The 19,120-nt window shown below is 42.5% G+C and overlaps 1 protein-coding gene and 1 long non-coding RNA gene across 4 annotated transcripts; one reads left to right on the forward strand and one right to left on the reverse strand.

Annotated features, from left to right (window-relative positions):
- Positions 1-77: 77 nt before the first annotated feature.
- On the reverse strand, positions 78-18,974 carry si:ch73-242m19.1 (uncharacterized). Of its 3 annotated transcripts, XM_067480282.1 has the most exons (47): positions 18,552-18,970; positions 18,341-18,463; positions 17,624-17,696; positions 16,775-16,885; positions 16,505-16,618; positions 16,142-16,336; positions 15,957-16,053; positions 15,197-15,345; positions 14,955-15,107; positions 14,535-14,636; positions 14,098-14,256; positions 13,917-13,999; positions 13,195-13,330; positions 12,915-13,118; positions 12,364-12,687; positions 11,980-12,180; positions 11,220-11,338; positions 10,898-11,126; positions 10,605-10,807; positions 10,263-10,415; positions 9,861-9,954; positions 9,642-9,776; positions 9,217-9,332; positions 9,023-9,134; positions 8,876-8,925; positions 8,594-8,764; positions 7,806-7,923; positions 7,442-7,619; positions 6,952-7,090; positions 6,480-6,633; positions 6,302-6,397; positions 5,737-5,904; positions 5,417-5,628; positions 4,910-5,048; positions 4,715-4,835; positions 4,527-4,636; positions 4,102-4,251; positions 3,838-3,885; positions 3,113-3,280; positions 2,868-3,020; positions 2,632-2,763; positions 2,289-2,441; positions 1,616-1,825; positions 1,062-1,179; positions 917-979; positions 580-731; positions 78-218 (listed from the first exon to the last, which is right to left on the reverse strand). In XM_067480282.1, exons 2-47 carry the CDS (start codon positions 18,433-18,435, stop codon positions 165-167), a joined length of 6,414 nt encoding a protein of 2,137 aa, XP_067336383.1. In that variant the 5' UTR covers positions 18,436-18,463; positions 18,552-18,970; the 3' UTR covers positions 78-164. The 3 variants fall into 3 exon arrangements, with proteins under 3 accessions (XP_067336383.1, XP_067336381.1, XP_067336384.1); XM_067480280.1 differs by having other exon boundaries at positions 18,341-18,971; XM_067480283.1 differs by lacking the exon at positions 580-731 and having other exon boundaries at positions 101-218; positions 18,341-18,974.
- LOC137101644 (uncharacterized) lies at positions 1,750-4,758 on the forward strand. The gene is made up of 4 exons (XR_010911082.1): positions 1,750-1,877; positions 3,218-3,287; positions 4,118-4,209; positions 4,547-4,758. It is a non-coding gene; the product is annotated as an uncharacterized lncRNA (long non-coding RNA).
- Positions 18,975-19,120: the final 146 nt, after the last annotated feature.

A 19,120-nucleotide genomic window follows, 5' to 3' on the forward strand; every position in this document is an offset into this window, starting at 1 on the left:
GACCTGAACACAAGAGCATTCTGACAGTGGGACAGTAGTATTACAGTATTCTCCAATGGACTTTAAAAACTGAGTTTACCTGACCATAAAATATTATTGAAAGAAAAGACACGTCAAACAAGCTACCAGGGGTCACTATCCGATGTTTGAGCTGCGGCTGCGTCTCACAGGTCTGGTAGCAAATTCTCTGCAGTCAGGACTCGCAGGCGAGATGGATCCTGAACAGAAAAAAAAAAACGATTTCATTGTGTATTTATCTGAGCACACTGTAACAACAGTCTCACGGTTAAATGTATTTTGTAACAGACATTAAATTTAAATGTAGAAAATGTATTTAATATGGTGTTTGTTTTTAGCTTTGAAAATTAACCCTGGATTGTTTAGTCTTGCCAATGTCTAATTACTAGCTGTTCAACGTTGTGGAACTAAGGTGGAAATGAAAAAGCAGGAGCACTTTACAGCTTGGTAATAACCAGGTATCAGCAGTAAATATAAGGGTCAGTCAATATCTTTCTAAGCTTTTTGAGAGTTTCATCTTTAGCTGCACTCAGTTAAAATCTCTGTCTCAGGCTCACTCACTGCTTTGGGTCGGTCTATTCTTGTGTTGGAACGGCCCTTTGCTGCTTCTGCTTTCTGCTGTCTTGACTCTGTAGCAGCCTCCTGAGGAGCGCTGCAGTTTGCAGGGCTGCCAGACTGCAGGGCTGACTGCTGCTGACTGGCCCTGTGCAGACCTGAGACAGAATTAGAACAGAGACCTGGCTGTAGTGCTCTGCAGTGCAGGTGAAAATACATCAGTCAATTCAAATGTCATCATGAGATATGTGACTCTTAATTTAACTCCCGAACTGCATGAGATATAGACACATCTGTGCAGATTATCACTTTGCTGCTCATAGATGAAGGTAAGAACAGGAACCTGCTGAGGGACTTCTAGTGCTTGATCTGCTCATTGCTGGCGAGTAAATAGTCCTGTTTTGCTCTGTGAACGAAACGGAAGTGAAATGATGAGTGGTAGAACAGAGTGAACTAGTTACCTGAGAACAGTCCAGTAAGGTTTATACCTGTTGAAGTGCACATGCAGAAAGCCGTCTCCATACTGTTCACCTGGTTCTTCAGTTTGTCCACCTGCTGAAAGGCTTCGTGTTTGAGGCAGCGCTCCTGCTGTAGCTGTCCCTTCACCTGTATCGCCACAAAAAAAACTGTTTAGAGGCATCTTTTTATTATCTGACCTTTAAAGCCGAAAAGTCTTAACAACTGCTGCATGAATTTCCTTGAATGTTTTGTCACATTTAAGTTCCTTAGAGGATGAATTCTGCTTTTCAAGGCAGTTCATGCAGCAGTGGGCGACCAGCTGACAATACATGTATTGGTATTTTAGCTCTGTTTTTGCATCTTATCACTGTTCTATTAAAACAAGTCATTGCAAATGCAGGGGATTTTACTCAAACTGTGTTGAAAAAAAAAGTCAGAGTTCAAAGAATTAAATATTTAAAATTGCATTGAAAGGAAAAAGATTAAGACTTTTCTGCCAAAAAAATAAAAAATTCATGAAAACTATCATATGGGCTTACACAGGATAGTGACACGTCAGACACACACACAATAGTCCACAGACCTGTCGGATTTCTTTGGCGCTGCGTTGTCTCTGGAGATGCTGCATCCTGCTGCCTCTGTCCAGCTGCTCGTTGAGCTGTCTGAGCCGCCTGTCTCTGTCCTCCACGTCGACTCTCATTTGTTCCAGGCTCTGCACTCGGTAACTGTCCAGCTCCTGCCTGCTGCGGGCCTCCTGTGCAGACTGATGCCTAACCACTTGGAGCTCCTCCATCTGTGAGCAACACTGGCTATTCAGCTAAAACATCCAGGCTTCATCCTTCAAGGTATCAGTGTTTAATATACACGTTAACTTTTATCAGTTAGTAATAGTAGAATGTAATAGTTCAGCTTTTTAATAGTAAATATCAGCATTTTAGACTATTGGCCAGACTAAATAAAACACCATTTTCACCATTTGCATACTAAAAATATTAAATTAGAAATTTTAATATACCTTTCTTGCAGCCATGATAGCAAGTACCTTGCTACTTGTGTCCAGAAGTGTCTTAAAGCTTTTAGAGCCTACTTAAAATCAAGGAAGAACCACCTCTTCATATAATACGCAGGTGGTTATAATGTTATGCCTGATCAGTGTAAGTGGAAACAAATACTGTGGTTGTCGTGTACATTAACCTGCACTCTGAACACGTATTTCACAGTTTTGGAGGAACCTGTCCAGATAGTTAAACACCTACCTTCTTGCTGAGCAGCTTCTTGGTGCTGCTGCATTCAGCCTGACAGCAGGTTAACATCTGGCGTGCGGCGTCCAGCTCCTCTTGCAGGAAAATCGCCTTCTCTTCCGACATCATCTTTACTCTGAGGGCCTCTGAGCGACTGCTAATCTCCCTCTGGGCAAAACAACCAAAAACATTTGGATTATTAGCGTATCTGGAAGATAGAACTGGCTCATCCAATGACACATGCGTGTTTAGAAGCTTATTTTATCAAACGGAACAGAATGAGTCGATAATTAATAAGCCTATAAAGAAAAAAGGTTTTTTATGTATTTCTGACAGCTGAAATGTTCCTGCTGCTGACCTGCTGAGTTTGAATCAGTTGTCGGTGAAGTTTCTCCTGGTCGACCACCTGCTTCCACCGATTCAAAGCCTTTAGTTTACAGAGCAAAGCAGTCAGCGGACTGTTCTCCTGGTTCAACTCAAGGTCTTTTTTCTATACAGGAATGACAATGGTCTGTTAAGAATATGCACAATAGCAATTTAAACTTTCTCTTCACATCAGAAATGATTGTTTTTCAAACATCTGCCTTACTGTACCTTTAACTGTGTGACTGAGAGTCCATCGTTGTCTTTGGTGGAGATGGACTTCTTCTTAAGCTTTACAATTTTCTCCGCTCCCTCGGCTCTCACTCTGCTCACCATCGCACTCACATCCTGCTCCATTTGCCTGTGGTAGTCGTCAAGTCTGGCCTGACAAAGTGCGGAGAAATCAAAGTTAGAACCAGCTCAGGGAATTTAAAAAAATAAATAAATAAATAAATACTGAAGATCAAGTTTTTCACCTTAAGCTGGATGCAGGTGGAGAAGAGTTGCCGGACCAAAGGGTCATAACGTTCTTTAAACTTTAGACCGAGTAGTTCTTCTAGGGAACTCTTTTCTTCTTGCAGATGTGCAACTCGAGCCTGCAGCGCGGAGATCTCCATCATCATCCCACGACATACAACAGATACCTGTGAAGTAAGAACACAGTATGATAACACTGTTTATTCTATTTTTTTTGTTTTTGGCAGATGCTGCGTACAAATTAAATGTTCCACAAGGGGAAAAGTTAGATATTCTGATGACAATTCGGGGAAGCCTAATGTCAGAATTATTATCAGTAAAAGAACATGTTTGTACTTGGTTTTAAGCTGCATTTTAATGATCATACAAGTGTAAAAATAACACAAAGACAAATTGCGGTCTAGGACGCCTGTTATCACATCCGTAGCTAATGCGTCCTGATGTCTCATTGCAGGATGTGGTAACCGTTTTGGTTAGAACTCACAAATGCAATATGAGTAACAACTGCACAGAGATGTTTGACAGATCACTGAAATGCGTTCGAACACCCAAGTGTAAACAGAGACAAGGTTCCTACTAAGAAACCAATATAAACAGAGACAAGGTTCCTGCTAAGAAACCAATATAAACAGAGACAAGGTTCCTGCTAAGAAACCAATATCGGTAGAAAACACACGTTACATTAGTGCAAAGTAAGAATAACCTGGGATAAGGATTCACCTACCTCTTTATGAGGTGTGTGTGTCTGAGAGTCCTTGAGATTCTTTAAATCCTGAGGTTGGAAAAGTAAACGGTGCATTAACACACACACCAAAATCATACAGGTATATTATGATGTGGATAAGAATCATAATTCAACTGTAAGCCATAAATGACTTCACGTCGTTTTCATTAAATGTAGTTATCTGTAGCGTTGGACCGGGCCCTCCATCTGAACTCCCGGTGAAATAATTTGTTCATTTGATGTAGCAATAATCTACACATGTACTTGTTCCTTCTGGTAGAGAAGCTGATTCTCCTGCTGCAGGATCTGTTCATAAAACTGTGAATGAAGCAGGAAGCTGCGACGCTCTCGCTCCATCAGGGAGCAGCCGAGGTGAGTGAGACACTGCTGGAGATGATCCTGAGGGAGCCTCAGCTAGAACGACACACACACTCTGGGATGTTTGAACTTGGACAAAACTGATCATTACACAGTAATACTGCAAACAATGTCATTAATATTTTAGTTGCACAGACCTCAAGTTATAATCCTCTCCATTAATTCTATCAGAGTTTCTTTGTAAGACAACAAAAGCTGAAAAGGGGAATTCAAACAATAGCGTGTAGAACACGCTTGCTAGAGATTTTTGTAGTGAGCATTTGAGTTATTTGTAGAAAGCCAATAATGACATCATTCAGGTTTGCTCCTACCTGTCCCTCCGCTTCTTCAGCTCCACCCATCAGCTGCTGGATGAATGTTTCCACAATCTGCGGCCGCTCCAGGGACAAACCGTACTTCAGCGGATCTTTCTTCCACAGCTCTGACCAGAGACAACATCCTGTTTTATAGCTCCACAGATTTGGCTTCACTCTTAAAATGATTCATTATTTTTTTGTACCTGTTGGGAGCTGTGGGCTTTGCAGTGTTCGCTCTGACACCACCAGCGTCAGCTCTCTGTCGAGCCTCCTCTGCACCTCCTTGATCATGTCACACTCAGTGCTTTCCAAAAGTTTGTGGAGCTGAGACGAAGACATTTTATGTCACAAATTCTTGTTGTAAGATTTAAGGCCTCACCTGTGTTTCCTATCTGTACCTGCCACACTTTTACATCGACCTCCGACGCTCCAGGAGGGGGCAGGAGAGACTGACTGCCAGAAATTAGGATCTCATAGTCTCGCTCATTACCGAGTTGTTGAGCCAGAGCTTTCATGCTTGGGTAAAAGATTTCAGCTCTGTAAAGAAAATAAATATTTTAGATGTTGAAATTCAAAAATAAATCCATTTTTTTTATTGTTTAAGGCTTATGTTTAAAAAGATATAAAAGCTATAAAAAAAATAAATCCCAAGGTCCTTTCGACCATCTCAGATGATCTTATGAAATTCAAATTTTTTTCTTTATATTGTTTAAAACTTTATATGCAGAAGTGGATCATGTGACATGATCAAAAGCTCCAAAACTTCTACTAAACTGCTTTGTTTTGTTTATGTATCTTTCAGTGTGAGAAATATCACATGAATAAATTGAGTCTGATATTTTTTGCAAAAGCCAAGCAAACCAATTTACAGTTACTGTATCTAAACCCGTTTCTGAGTTTCTCACCTGTAAAGTTTCACAAACTGTTGATACAAACTGGCCGTGCTGAACACATCTGCGCCCAGACGTCTAAGAGCCCAGCTCTCCTTGAAAACCTGAAGCTGCTTCGTCAGCAGGAGGAAACCCTTCAGCAGAGACTGGACTCGGATCGGATCGTGAAGGGGAGGATTGGAGTTTGAAACGCAAGTCGTATTCTCTTCTTTTTCACCTTCATCCTTCTAGAATTAAAACATAAAATGGACAATATCAGATGTGCGGGGGCTTATAACCATAAGCGGATTTAGATAATCTTGTCATATTTTTATCTTAACATGCATTCCTTTAACCTCTTCAGTAGTTTTCCCATTGTGTAGAAGGTCATCTTTGTTGCCATCGAGACAAACAGGCTCTGCATCCTTTCCACTGTTCAAAACATCCTCCATGAGCAGTGACACGCCAAGCATCGCTGCGTTGGCCTGCACTCTGCTGCGACCGCTCAGACCACTCAGACAAAGCTGCAGACAAACACATTCTTTGGTCAAAAGGTTTTTTTTTTTTGGTTTTTTTTTACCTTCCCCTCACTCTCCTAATAGCTTAATATATACAGCAAAATATGTCAAGTAACATCCTATGTGAAGTTGTGTTTGTTAAACCAATCTGAGAATGAGAAAATTGGAGTAAAAAAAAAATTAAATTACAGTTCATTTGAGAGTCTGTAAACATTATTGCATCAATATGAAATATGGCAGTAGTGGGAGTTTACGATATATTTGTATTAAAGTGAGATCAAAAGGCTTTTGATGTGCACTACAAGTTTTAATTTTAGTAATGATGCTACAGTGCTAAAGTATCATCATCTGGGGACAAGTCTGACCAAACATGTACTGTAAGATATGATGGTAGGAATTTGACCTGCATGCAGTTTTCTATGGGTGGGATGTCCCAAACACGCAGAGGGAAGAGACCCCCACAGGCTAAAAAACTCCTCCATGGAAACAACCTCTGTGCCTGCAGTGGGAGACATGTTATTTCCCCATCATGCTTACAAGTTTAACTTATGTGGCAGTGTTGCACTCTGAACTAAACAGACCTGACAGCTCTGAGGCTCCAGAGGCCGAGGAACAGGCAACGTGGGACTCACTGCGTCAGCCCGAATACCGTCACTCAGCCGAGGGAGAGCAGTCGCCATGTTGTCAGTGACACTCTGGTAAGAAGCAACATCGCCGGAAGAAATGAAAACCTCCCTGCCCACAAGAAAAAAAAAACGTTAAGTTCCCAAGGCCACGCAACAGTTTGTTATCAAGCAAATTGTAGGTTTGTCTTAAGCATGAAAGTATATTAAACTCTAAAAAAAACTCTTGTTCTCAAGTTGTTTTTTTTGTGGCCTGACAGACATAAAAATAGCAAAACAAAGCGCATCCTTAAGGTAGACAGCATAAAACCAACGTACAGCAGTAACGGTCATTGAGGGCAGGAAGATGAAACTTCTCTACACAGCAGCACCAGCATGGAGGCTTTAACCAAATCAGGATGTGATGTGCAGACTCCTCAGCTACACTCACCTGATGAGGTGTCTGACTGCAGTATCAAACTGCAGGAGCAGGACCTGCCTGCGCAGCTGCAGCAGATGACCAACAGACTCTGGGCTGCTGGGATTGGACAGGCGGTCGATCTGCAGCTGGATGTCCAGCAGCTCTGCTCCTGTATGACAACCAGAGTTTCAATGTTATTAAGCTTGTATTAGGTAGTGGCTATAACCTGGTTCGGGTTTAGTAGAAGCTTAAACTTCATTTGGGCTTCATTAAACCCAGCAGGGCACCCTGACCAGTCTGTAGCCCGAGCTACAGTAGCTTTTATTAGAATTTGGCCCTTGTACCTCAGATTCTTACTTTGGCCATTTTCTAGTTCCAACGCATCAACTTCAAGAACTTATTGTTTCCTTGCTTCCTTAAATATTCAAGTTGCCTCTTGTATTTGCTGTAAAAGTTAAGGATTTGGGGTTTTAAGTGCGGGTGTACTGCTTGACCTTTGCTGTGTGAGGGATCCACCTACCGATGCCTTCACTGCCTCCCCAGTCAGCTGCTAAATGGGAGCCCTGTGCGTCCTGTCCTCTCCTGTAAATACAGGAGTCTCCTGTGTTTCCCAGTCTGGAGAAACTGACCAGGTAATAAACGATGTCATGAAGAGCTGAGACTATCTGCAGAGTGTGGCGTAGAGCCTCGGCACCCGCCTGTGAAAGAGGGAGAAATGAGCTGGTGACAAAATGCCCATTCTGGAGGGGGCTTTATGACTCATAAGAACAAGGCAAATGCAACACAGATGAACGGCGATGGACCCTGCTCTGTGGTTCCCCTCTGCATTCACGTGACAGCAGCGAAACTTCTCACCTGCTGCACTGTTGTATTAATAGTCTCACCAAAACATCGTGCGTTCTGAACATGTGAAGCACATCAGAGAAGTGGGGGATGAACCACAGGTTGAGGAGAGTTTTGCCGTCTTCAGACATCAACTGCTGCGGCCGACGCTGGAAAGTTCTGTTGGAGAGAGACACACACAGGTTCCTATGACAAACGTTTCCTGCTTTGGACGTTAGCAGTCCTGCAAATTACTCTAAAACCACAAACTGAAAATCCTCCTCCTACACTTTGCCCTTTAGATCTGACACCAAGAGGTCTGTTACTAAATACACAAAATAACACAGATGTACCTTTTAGATTTGTTGCTGTACATAAAAAGGAGAATATTCTGCACATACCCAGACTTTCTGCTATAGTATCTTTTAAATTATTGGACATTTCACAAACCCTAGATGTAATTTATAATACATTATCTTTTGTATTTCTACAGAAGATATTTCAAATATTTTATGCAATATCGCCTCTGCATTCCTACTCTTACATTTTTTACAACTGTGTACCACTTGAAATGCCAAAATCATTTTTAAATGATCACCCTTGTCGACACATAATCATAGCCTATTAAATCTAGATGGTATATTTATGGGTACGAGTTTCAAAACATTTTATCCTGACAATACGACTTTAGGGTTTTTTTCAATGTTTATTGCTGTTGACACATATATTTGTTTTATGGACATGGGGACATCAGTGCTGCCTTTGCATCAAGAACAATGCAAAATAATGGACTTAGGATCCTCCCTAATAAAAATACACGTCTTAAGTAAAGAGCTGAGGTTGGCTGTACCTGGGGTCTGGGAAAACTCTCGAATCCACAACAACTTTGGCCTCGCTGGCTTGGCCAATCATGAAGTGGGACTGACGGATGGAGGGGATGTTGTCCAGAAGGGACATCAGACTGTAGTAATATGCAACAATCTGCGCTCTCACACCATACTGAGATATCTGTTTGGTGAATCTGTGGAAAATAGACACACAACTACCTCCAACGCGTGCTTATCTACAGTAGAGTGGTGAACAGGAAGACACGCAGTTACACAAAGAGTGCAGTTGTTTTTCATGGACATACTTCGTGAGAAAGTCGATTATCAGCCCCCTTTTGATCTTTGCTGCTTCCTCCTGCAGTGTGAGAGAAATTAATTTTACTTCATTTGCAGCCAATGGCACGTATTATTCTGCTCAGCTGCCTGATAATCAGCCACTGCGTGCAACTCACTGGGAGTTTTATAAGCCCCCCCACGGCCTGTTTCTTCTTCATAAATGAGTTCAGCATCTCGTCACGCACACCAACTTTCTCCAGCTGGATGGACACAAAGGCCTCTATCAGCCTGGAGTAGCAAAGAGGATTTGGTTTAATAAGGAGACGGCACAAACGTGCTGTAAATCATCATCAGTACACAGTAAAATTACCTTTCCTTTGTGGGGGTGGGAGTTCTCATGGAGCCGTTGGGGAGTGGAGAGGTTTCTCGGAGGTTGCTGGCATCGCTTGTGGGTTTGGTGTTGATTCTTGTTTGAGATTCTCTGCACTGAGGAGAAGGTGGAGAACAACATGAAATAACCTGCAGCACATTAACAGCAGGTTACTGATGCTTAAAGCATCAACAATATCAGTGGAAGCAGAAGTATTCAGATCCTTTACTGCACTAAAACGCAAATGGTCAAAGAGGAGTGAGTATTAAAAACACCTCATCCATATTTATAGTTCGGTCCTATGGTTCTTAACCTAAGGTTCAACACCCTCCAAAGGTCACAAGAGAAACTGAGGGGGAATAGTTGAAGTGTAAAGTACCATAAATACAAATACTCAAAAGTGCTTCACGTTGAACAATACACACCTCAGCTAAAGACGTCCCATTATTCGCCCAGTGGCAGAGAGAAGCCAGTTTCACAGCGCTTATCAAGGCGTTCTTCTGTGTAACCTGACATGCTAGTGACACCTGGAGGTTCTCAATGCTCTGTTTGTTCATAAGCTGTAAAGAGGTGAGAAAACTGAATGAAGTCTGTTGTATTTATCCTTTAATTTTCACCTAATAAGCACCAGAGTCTTGACATACATGAATGAGTGCCTCCTCGGAGCTGAAGCTAAACTTCCCGATCTGGTTCTCATCCAGCTCCTGGATGCTCAGAGGCAGGTGGGAGGGGGTGAACCTGCAGCATAGACAGTGCCTTTTAAAAACATCTCTTTTAAACTATTTACACATGGAGCTGCAGGGCTACGAAGGGCAAACCGGAAATCCGTTTAACGCGAGTGAATTGCAGGTCAAGGTTCTTGATCTGTACACGGCTAGAATCTGGCTTTAAAATACACTCGACTTTTAAATGTAGAACGAGCAGTATGACAAGGTTTAAATATTAATCATCAGAGGTCTGACAGAAATCTGATGAGAACTGAAGACGACTCAAACTAACCACTAGGAATTTCTACCAGTGTACCGTCATGTAGTGCAGGTTTCTACCTGTCCACCGAACTGTCATCCTCCAGTACTGCTGTGATAAAAACAGGCCTGTGCCCTGTTCGTCGTTCCTGTTCAACGACCTCAAACTGCACGGGCCTCAGGTGCAGGTGGAACACATCGAAGCCGAGCTCTGAGGCCACGTTTCCGTACAACCTGGAGACAAGTATGCAGTATTACAGAAATGATGCTGAACATCTGGATGTGCGATAATAGTACGAGACGCACACAGCATCTGCAAATCCTTCTTGGTATCGGCTTTAATTTACAACAGGACAATACGGGCGGTAAGAAAACATATTTCCAAAATGTGAACTAAGGCCCTGATGTGTGCGTTATCTTAACTGTGCCAGATGTGCGCTCTCTGAGGCCGACTCAAGCAACCGATGCCGAATGGTGACTAGCTCCAGCAGCTTGGAGAACGTTTCCACGGCACAAGATTCCTTCTCTCTTCCCTGCTTCAGGTCAGTCTCCTCTGTAGATCTTAATAACGCGAGCCCCACATTTTGGACCAAAAGCGGCTCCTCGAAAAATACATCAGAGAACAACTGGCAGTGGCATAAAAAGAGAGTGGACTTACTTGATTTGATCCATTATTTTAACTAATCCGAAAAGTTTCCAGAGAAATAAAAACCCACGTCTTTCTGTACTTGAGCGCTGTAGGAGACGCCAGGTGCAGCCAGGTTGTCCCAGCTCTGCAGGGCCTGGTGCAGGAGCCTCTGTCTGACGATGAGCTTTTCAGAGACGCTGGCGGCTCGATGCAGCTGACAGAGCTCAGCGTGAGCCTGAACTAACCCATTATAGACTGCAGAGGCCAGGCAGAGGGACGGGTGAACCTCCAGGAGGAATACGTTCATCAGTGCAGGGCTGCGAGGACAAACACAAGAAGGGAAATAAAGAGTTAGAGAGTATTAAATAAAGAAAATAATATTACGTATGAGGATGTTGAATCCACAGAACCTGCTGCCTCCAAGTGAGACCAGATGTTTGGGAATGTAGTTAGGAGGAAGCCCATAATCACCAACGGAGCCTCGGTCATCTCTCCAAATACGTTGCAGGTACTGCCGCTGTTTTTCAATCTGATGGGACGAACACAATCAGTCACAACATGGCAGCTGAAGATCACACAAAAAGGGGAAAAAAGCGAAATGAGGTAATAAATAAGGCAAATCCGATGCGGTCACAGTGCTGCTTTTATACATGACTAATGATTTTCCACACTTTTAATCATCATTCTGTTCAGTCTAAATAGTGAAAGAATTGATAAAGCATCCTTATGCCTCAGAGTCAAGTCCTTAACAGGCTTGTTTAGTAACTAACTAATGATATTTTGTATCATCCTGCATAAGGCAAAAGAATGCAGCACGACGAAATTGGCCAATATTTAGCTATAGAAATAAACTTAAACAGCAACAAAACAGAATTGGGTAGGCTGTGGCTCAGTTGGAAGAGCAGTTGACGAACCACAGGGGTCAGTGGTTCGATTCCCGATCCTCCTGGCTACAAGTCGAAGTGTCCCTGGGCAAGACACTGAACCCCCAAGTTGCCCCTAGTGTCTGCTGCTTAGTTGTAAGTCGCTTTGGATAAAAACATCGGCTAAACGACTTATTGGAATTGTCAATTAATCACAAGCTCGAATTCAAACGGCCGTGTTGGATCCACTCTTCCATCGCACTGCACGTGAACATGAACTCAACCCCTTGTAAACTTTTGTTTTCACCTGATTGTCCAGAATGTTTTTGACCAGCCGTCTGTGGCTTTGCAGGGAGTCTGTCTCTGCTCTGTAGGTCTGAACAAAATAATCTTGGTGTAGGTCCAGCTCTGGTCTGCTGTGCATGATGTCTGTGATAACTCTGGCCAGTGCAAACCTCTCCTCCATCCCTGCTGCGTGCTGGTAGGCTTCATAGTAACAGTTCAAGAGCTGGAGAAAACAAATATGAAAAAGTTTGTTTTTCTCCGTAAGATTTGAAACTTTGAAGAAGTTTTGAAAGTTTAAACAATAATAGGCAAATTAGACAGTAGGTAAAACTCATCACTCTTCGTTTATCCATCAAAATAAAATTAAAGAGCGCATAAAACCATTATATTTGGTTTATCAAAATACCTGCACTTTGTTCTCCAAAAACTCAGTCTCACACGTCCACAGGTCGAGAAGCACTCTAACATGGTCGATTTCATCCTCGGACCAGGAGTGGATGTCTGCTGTCGCCGTCCCAGCTTTCTTCATTTTGTTAATCCTGTTTCTCTGGATAAAGTTTGAACCGATCAGAAGAAGCTCGTTCTTCAGCTCCTCCAGGTCCTTCAGAGCAGTGTCGTACACAATATAAAACCCTCTCTGGTCTTGAGTGTGGATGAAACGTTTGTCAGAGCTGTAAAAGTCATGAAGATTTTCCACCTCGGCGAACTCCATGAACTCTGAGCAATGGACCTATAATGCACAGTAAAGACGATGAGAGGAGAGACTAAGACAAATTCTTAAATAAACCTTTATCCATATCTTCTACCCACAGCCTCGAGTAGAAATCCAGTATTACAAGTAAATCTGAACAGTCAAATTTCCATGCGTCATTAGAAACAATCTCTGTGCATTAACATTATGACACTAGTGTATATCTAAGGTCTTAGCTGATCCTCACTGTGGTCTGCTCCTCTTACCTTGTAGTCCGCAGGTGTGTTGTGGCTGTGCTGCATCGAGCAGAGACCTCCTGCCGCCCCTCGTCCTCCTCGGGCTGCATTCATCCAGCCAGTTTCCTCCGCTGTGCTGACCAGCCCTTGTTCCTGCAGCTGCAGACCTGCCAGGTCAAAGGTCAAAGTCCTCTCCACGGAGCGGAGGTAGTTTAACATCCCGAGAGAAATACGCTGTGGACGAAGAATTAGTGTTTGTTTAAGTCTGGTTTTATAGTAAACATTATCCAGAGAGCCCAGATTGTCTCACCTGAAGCTGCCTGAGTTTGAGATGGCGCAGGAAAATCAGCGACAGGTAAGCTCCTCTGGTTAGGATAGGATCCAGGGATCCTTCCTCTAAACTGTCATCCAGACTCAGAGGAGGCAGGATGTCCACAAACGAGTAACTGTGGTTTATTGAAAGAGCAGAGACACAGCGTTTTCTAAATCCAAATTAAAGCTACAGTGTGCAACTCAACCCAGTGGTAACATCTTTTCTGATCAGCCCACTTCTCCCTCTACCTGCTCTGATACCGCTTTGCTTCATTCTTTCCACTGCCACAGCTCTTTATGTAGGCAATATAAAAGGATACTGATAAGTTTACAATTGTTGCTCCGCTCCGATTGGTCAGAAGGGCGAGCCTCACTCAAACGCTTACAGGAGGCTTCCCCCACACCTCTCTACATTAAAATAAATGTTGGAAACATATTTCTCTTCACCAATCGTGTTTTTTTACAGTTTTATTACATACTGTAATCTGGAGGCCAACTAACAGCAGCGTTTCTCTTTGTGCAAGTGACTTTCATTTCAAAAGGTCAAATTCCTGACTGGATTAGTCTCAACAACACACGACCAAGGTGATGTCATCAGATTTTCTTATTCTGTCCAAACAGTAGATGAAGAAATACGAACATTGATACTACCAACGTAAAATGCTTTAATTCGACATTAAATAGTTGGTGATTCAACTGATAAAAAAAAATAATTCACACCTTTTATTTGCTGCACTTGAAGTCAGACTGCTTTCATCCTGCCGTCCTCCGTCTTTGTGTCTAGATGACAGATCACGTGTATCCTAACATGACAAATGCCACCTTTAATACACTACAAGCAGCACTGAGACTAAGAGCTAAGACATTTTCTCATCTACGTTAAAAACTTGAGGACACATGCCTGAGGTAAGTTTGCAGAACTGTAAACGCTCGTCCAGATCTCACGGATTGTCTTTCGTTTTGTGTTGGGTGCAACATATGAGCTCGGTGCAGGCTGTAAGCTGCCGACACAAGCAGCCTGTTGTTTAAGAACTGCGGCAACGTGGAACAGATCAGGGACCTGATCAGACACACAACAAAGAAAACACCTCATAGCAAACACCTGTGTTGTGCATCATCAGCATAATGAGGGTGGGTCTGTTTCAAAACCCGAGAGAAATAAGATGAGCAGGAGTTTTTGCATGTAACCAATGAATTATTGTATACAGCTACATATTTGGATTCTTAGGTTTCATCAGTGATAATCTATTATTTAACACTTTAATCAAAGAGTAAAAAAGACCCGCTACAAAAATGCCTTAACATCTAATTTCACCTTAAGGAGACACTGCAAGTTACCTGAAGAAACCTGCAGTGCATCTTCAGCAGCTCATCAACTGATTTCTTTTCCTTCAGCTTCATGACGAGTTTCTGCTGCCATGGATCCCGTCTGGGTTTCACCTATAAATCAAACAGTCAAAATCCTCTGTCATAGTCTGTGTTTTAGCTGTAATAATACGTGAGGTTATGTGTGTGTGTCATATATTTTTGGTATGAGAAACTTGCTACACATACATAAAACACTTTTACAAACAACAGTAATTGAGAAACTAGGCACAAAATGCAGAGACTGAATTTGATTTATGATCCATGAAGTGAAAATCAGTTGGACTTTGCAGCATCAGAATAGTACTGATGATGGTATAACATGTCATTCACACACACACAAACCTGGATAAAAGTGTTCGGAGAGACTGTGGTTCACATGCTTTCTCTAACCTGAATGAAGGGGGTCCAGTCGGCCTCCCTCTTCAGAGCCGTGCTCCCACTTTTCCTTCCCCACTGGCTGTCTTTGATCTCCGTGCTGTCATACTGAGGAAAGGTTTTCATCTGCTCCTGCTGTGTGAAAATGATCCGGAACTCTCTCCACACCTGACGAGACAGTGGTGAGGCTCACACCAAAACGTCAGGTTTGATGTGTGTGTGTGTGTGTGTGTGTGTGTGTGTGAGAGGTCTATTACCGTGCTGAACAACTCCATCTCATCTGCAGGAGTCCTGAGTTTTCCACTGTCATAGGGCAGGTGGAAATAGGTGATCAGTGACTGCAGCTCAGCTACAAATCCCTCCAGGTGAACAGTGTGCTGGGGAACATCAGCCCGACCTGAAGCTCCTGTGTTGTCAATGTCATTAGGGACAAAAACTCTTGAGTCTTCACTGCTCTTTCTAAACTCTCTGTGTAGAAACGTTATAACATTAGACTGACAACTTATTTATTTCTGCCAATAAATCAGGGTTTTGAGCATTAAAGTGAAATCTTGGTCCTGAACACCTCAGATGATGAAATCGACCGGATTGAATTTGAGCCCAGCTGTGATCAATTTGTAGATTTTCTTTTTATGCCGATGAGCTGATATTTCTTCTCTTGCTACCGTCACACACAAGTTTCCACTTATACACAAGAAATATAAAAATCTAAGTTTACTGAAAATGTTCCGAAGAAAATTACTTTACACTTTGGACACTCGATTAATTTTTCCTTGTGTCCCCCTCAAGTCAAAATCTCAATCCTCTGATTTTTTTAAACAGACAAACTAGTCATGAAACCCATTTGTGCTCCAGTTGAGATAAACTCTTATCAATAAAACAACCCTATCCAACCAACCCCATCAAAACAAATCAACGTATAATTTAACATTTTTTCTGAACTTTTGCTTTGTTATAATTCTGCTAACATTTCCACTGGTGCCTATTGTCAGTGCCTTCAGATAGGTTTGCTTTTACCTTTAGCATGTTGAGGCTGGTGCAAAGTCTCGTCCTTTATGACTGTAACCTCAAATTCTTGATCTTTTCTTTCAGCAGCTGGTAAATAGTGCAGCACCTAATAAAAACTGCCACAGCTTAGTTTCTTGAAAATGCACCGATGAAACATTGACCAGTACTGTAAAAACGTTCACCGTGGATTTTACCCTGAGGAAGTTGTGAATGGTCCGCACAGAGTGCAGGTGGCAGACGAGCCACCGGAGGTAAATGACCACGTCTGCCTGAGTGAGCAGGTTGGCAGAGCTTCCTCGGCCCGCAAGGATCTTCTCTCTGCTCGCCGACAGTCTGCGAGCTCTCTGAACGGCGTCCTCGTACTCGCCCGTCAAATACGACACCTGACCCTGAGGGATAAGCAAAAGTGGTGTGATCTGCTGAAGATAAGGGAGCTGGAAAAAAATCATGTTTACTCATCGGCATCAATCCAACAGGGAGAGAAGAGAGAGGAAGAGGATAAATTAGCCTGCAAACAATAACTTTAAAGAGCTACAGTGAGTTTTATATGTTGTCACCTTGTAATAAGGATAAAGTTTCTCAATGATGCTGCTGTGGCGGCAAAATCTCCTCCATCTCAGCATGAGCTGATATTTGATCTGAGCCAATTGATACAGTCTGTCTGTGAAGAACTGTACAAAAAAATAGAGAGTTAGAAAAACGACTGAATTCACATTTTTGAAAAAGGAAAAAGAAAAATCACTTGCATTATCTTTTCTTTCCCAGCTGCTCTGTTTCTGGGGCCATTTTTAAGGTTATGTTTTCAGGGGAGTTTGTGGTGTCTTCACCTGGTGGAGAAGTGGTGGCAGACTGTCAGGACTGTACTCCACACTCAAGCAGCTCTCCAGCTCCCTCTGCATCACGTCGGCCTGAGACTGAACCGGCAAAGCTTCAGCCACCTGCAACCAGGAGGACACAGAAAACCAATGAAGGAAATAAGGAATCTGTGAAAACCCCTGTTGAGCTCAGATTGACATTTAAAGTTACCACTATCCACTGACTCAAACCTAAAGTGCCTATAAAAAGAACCCAACCCCCCTCAGAAGTGTTTCATTTTCTTTTTTCAATGAATTGTAGTTGATTTAATTTGGCTTTTTTGACACTGATCACCATAAGATTTAAATATAAATTGATAAGAAACATAAAACACTAAATAAGTGATTGCACTAGTACTGACCCTAATCGAGCCCGTGTGAATAGGTCTCAATCCCCTTTAAATGTCTGGACACTGCAAGTTTCCCTCCCTCTTCTTTGTGAAACGGCTCAATCTCTATCAGCTTTCACCAGGATCCTGAGTGAACAGCCCCTTTCAAGTCCAGCCACAAATCCTCAGTTGGACTGAGGTGACTCGGCCCCTCCAGAATTTTAACGTGTGTTTTAAAAAGATTTTTGTGGGGCTTTGGCTGTCTGAGCAACGTTGCTTTCTAAGTGGAAAACAAATCTTTTCCCAAGTTGCAGTTCATCACGTGTTCTTCTGGAATGTCCTTATTTTTTTATATACTGCATTTAGCATCCATTCAAGTAGTTTTTGACAGTGTTAAAAAAATGTGGTGAAAAAGGTGAATAGAAAGAGACACGAGAGATTCTGATAGATACTCTCATATTTTCCTTCTATCAAAGATGTAACAAAGTCTCACCTGAAGGCCTCTCATCAGTGCGTGTTCTCTCTCCACACGGAATGAAGAAATGTCTTTTGGAGGTGGAACCGAACTGAAACAAATCTTGAAGTGAATAAAAAGCTGTTGACCAGGCAGAGACATTTTAAAGATGAACCATCCACATATTCCTCTAACAAACAGAACTCATACACAATAAAGTGCAGTTTCAACACGTCTGGTATAACTAGTACTTTATCAGGGATTGTAACGTAATGTCTCAAACTCATAACTGAGGCAGAGGACAAGTCATGGAATCACTCAATTCTTTCAAAAGCCATAGAAAATGTCCCATCAATCCATTAGACGTACACAGCGGCACCTGACCGTTTTTTAATCATAACGAATGTGTAGAATAGTCTTTGATTTATTTTGCACAGAACCGTTTACACTATGTTAACGTCTCAAAACTGAACCTCTTCTATAAAGTCCTCATTTAGATCCTCGCTCCTAACCAGCATTGGCTTACAAACTCCTTTCGAAAAAAATAACCCTGCTTGTTAGCAAACATTGGAAACTTTCCCCTTCGGTTAATTAAAGTGAAACAACCGTCTGCTGCTCAACTCTGCAGCGCAAAGGTCGAACGTCAAACGTTTTTGGGTGGAGGGAAACTTTAGAAACCACCTGCACAGGTTAAGACAAACGTGAAGTACAACCTGACACGGACTTGACATCAGACCCATCACCAAGCTTCCACACCTGTATGACTTGGATGGCGTTGCTCTCTGCGGGAGACCCCTCTCCTCAATTTCCATCCTGAGAGCTGAGAGTTGATGCGACAACTCCGCTTCCATCTGCTCCACTTTGACAGAGGAGGAAACTCTGTACACGTCACACATGGCAGAAAACACGGAAATCCTTAAATATACATACACCTACTTTAGTCGTGCCCAAATCTCTGCCACCTTACCGACTTGTTGTGGTGTATCCAGGGAGACAAACGTCCTCTGCCTCATCTGGATAGTGACTGCATTTGATCTGTAGGGGGCTCTAATGTTTCACTAGAGTCGTCCCTTGGTTAGGGAAACATGTCGTCACGCCTTTGGGGTCTTTTAATAAGATACCTGCAACTTTAACTGTAATTTGCAAAATCCAGCAAGCAAACATAAAACCAAACATAGAGCATCAGCTGCTGAGCAGCACCTACCTGCATTAACCACAATCCCTGTTGTTCAAAAACCTTGACTTAAGCTCAGTGGGTCCATTCCTCTTGGATACAGTGTATGATTGGTTCTTTGCTCATGATGTGATTATCCAATAGCAAATCACCTCCACAGTGCCTGCAGAGTCACGTCTGCAGCAGTGCAATTCCTCTAGGGACAAAAATAAAAGAAGGCATATCAAAAAAACTCCAGATTTTCAGTGGTTCTTGAAGCTTTATTTACATGCACCATCTCTGATACAACCAAGATAGGAACTGGAGTTACACTATCAAAATGTATCATCCTTTTTTCTTCCCCCCCTCTTTCTCTGTGGGAG

The sequence above is a fragment of the Channa argus genome, chromosome 16 (assembly GCF_033026475.1).
Source record: "Channa argus isolate prfri chromosome 16, Channa argus male v1.0, whole genome shotgun sequence".
NCBI classification, from domain to species: domain Eukaryota; kingdom Metazoa; phylum Chordata; class Actinopteri; order Anabantiformes; family Channidae; genus Channa; species Channa argus.

Excerpts from the sequence above, each read along its gene's own strand:
- si:ch73-242m19.1 (XM_067480280.1), bottom strand. The coding sequence starts at position 18,480 with ATGTGTGACGTGTACAGAGTTTCCTCCTCTGTCAAAGTGGAGCAGATG. Across the intron at positions 11,339-11,979 it reads AAAACATTCTGGACAATCAG|ATTGAAAAACAGCGGCAGTA; the intron begins GTGAAAACAAAA and ends TCGTCCCATCAG. Across the intron at positions 10,808-10,897 it reads GCGCTCAAGTACAGAAAGAC|TTGTTCTCTGATGTATTTTT; the intron begins GTGGGTTTTTAT and ends TGCCACTGCCAG.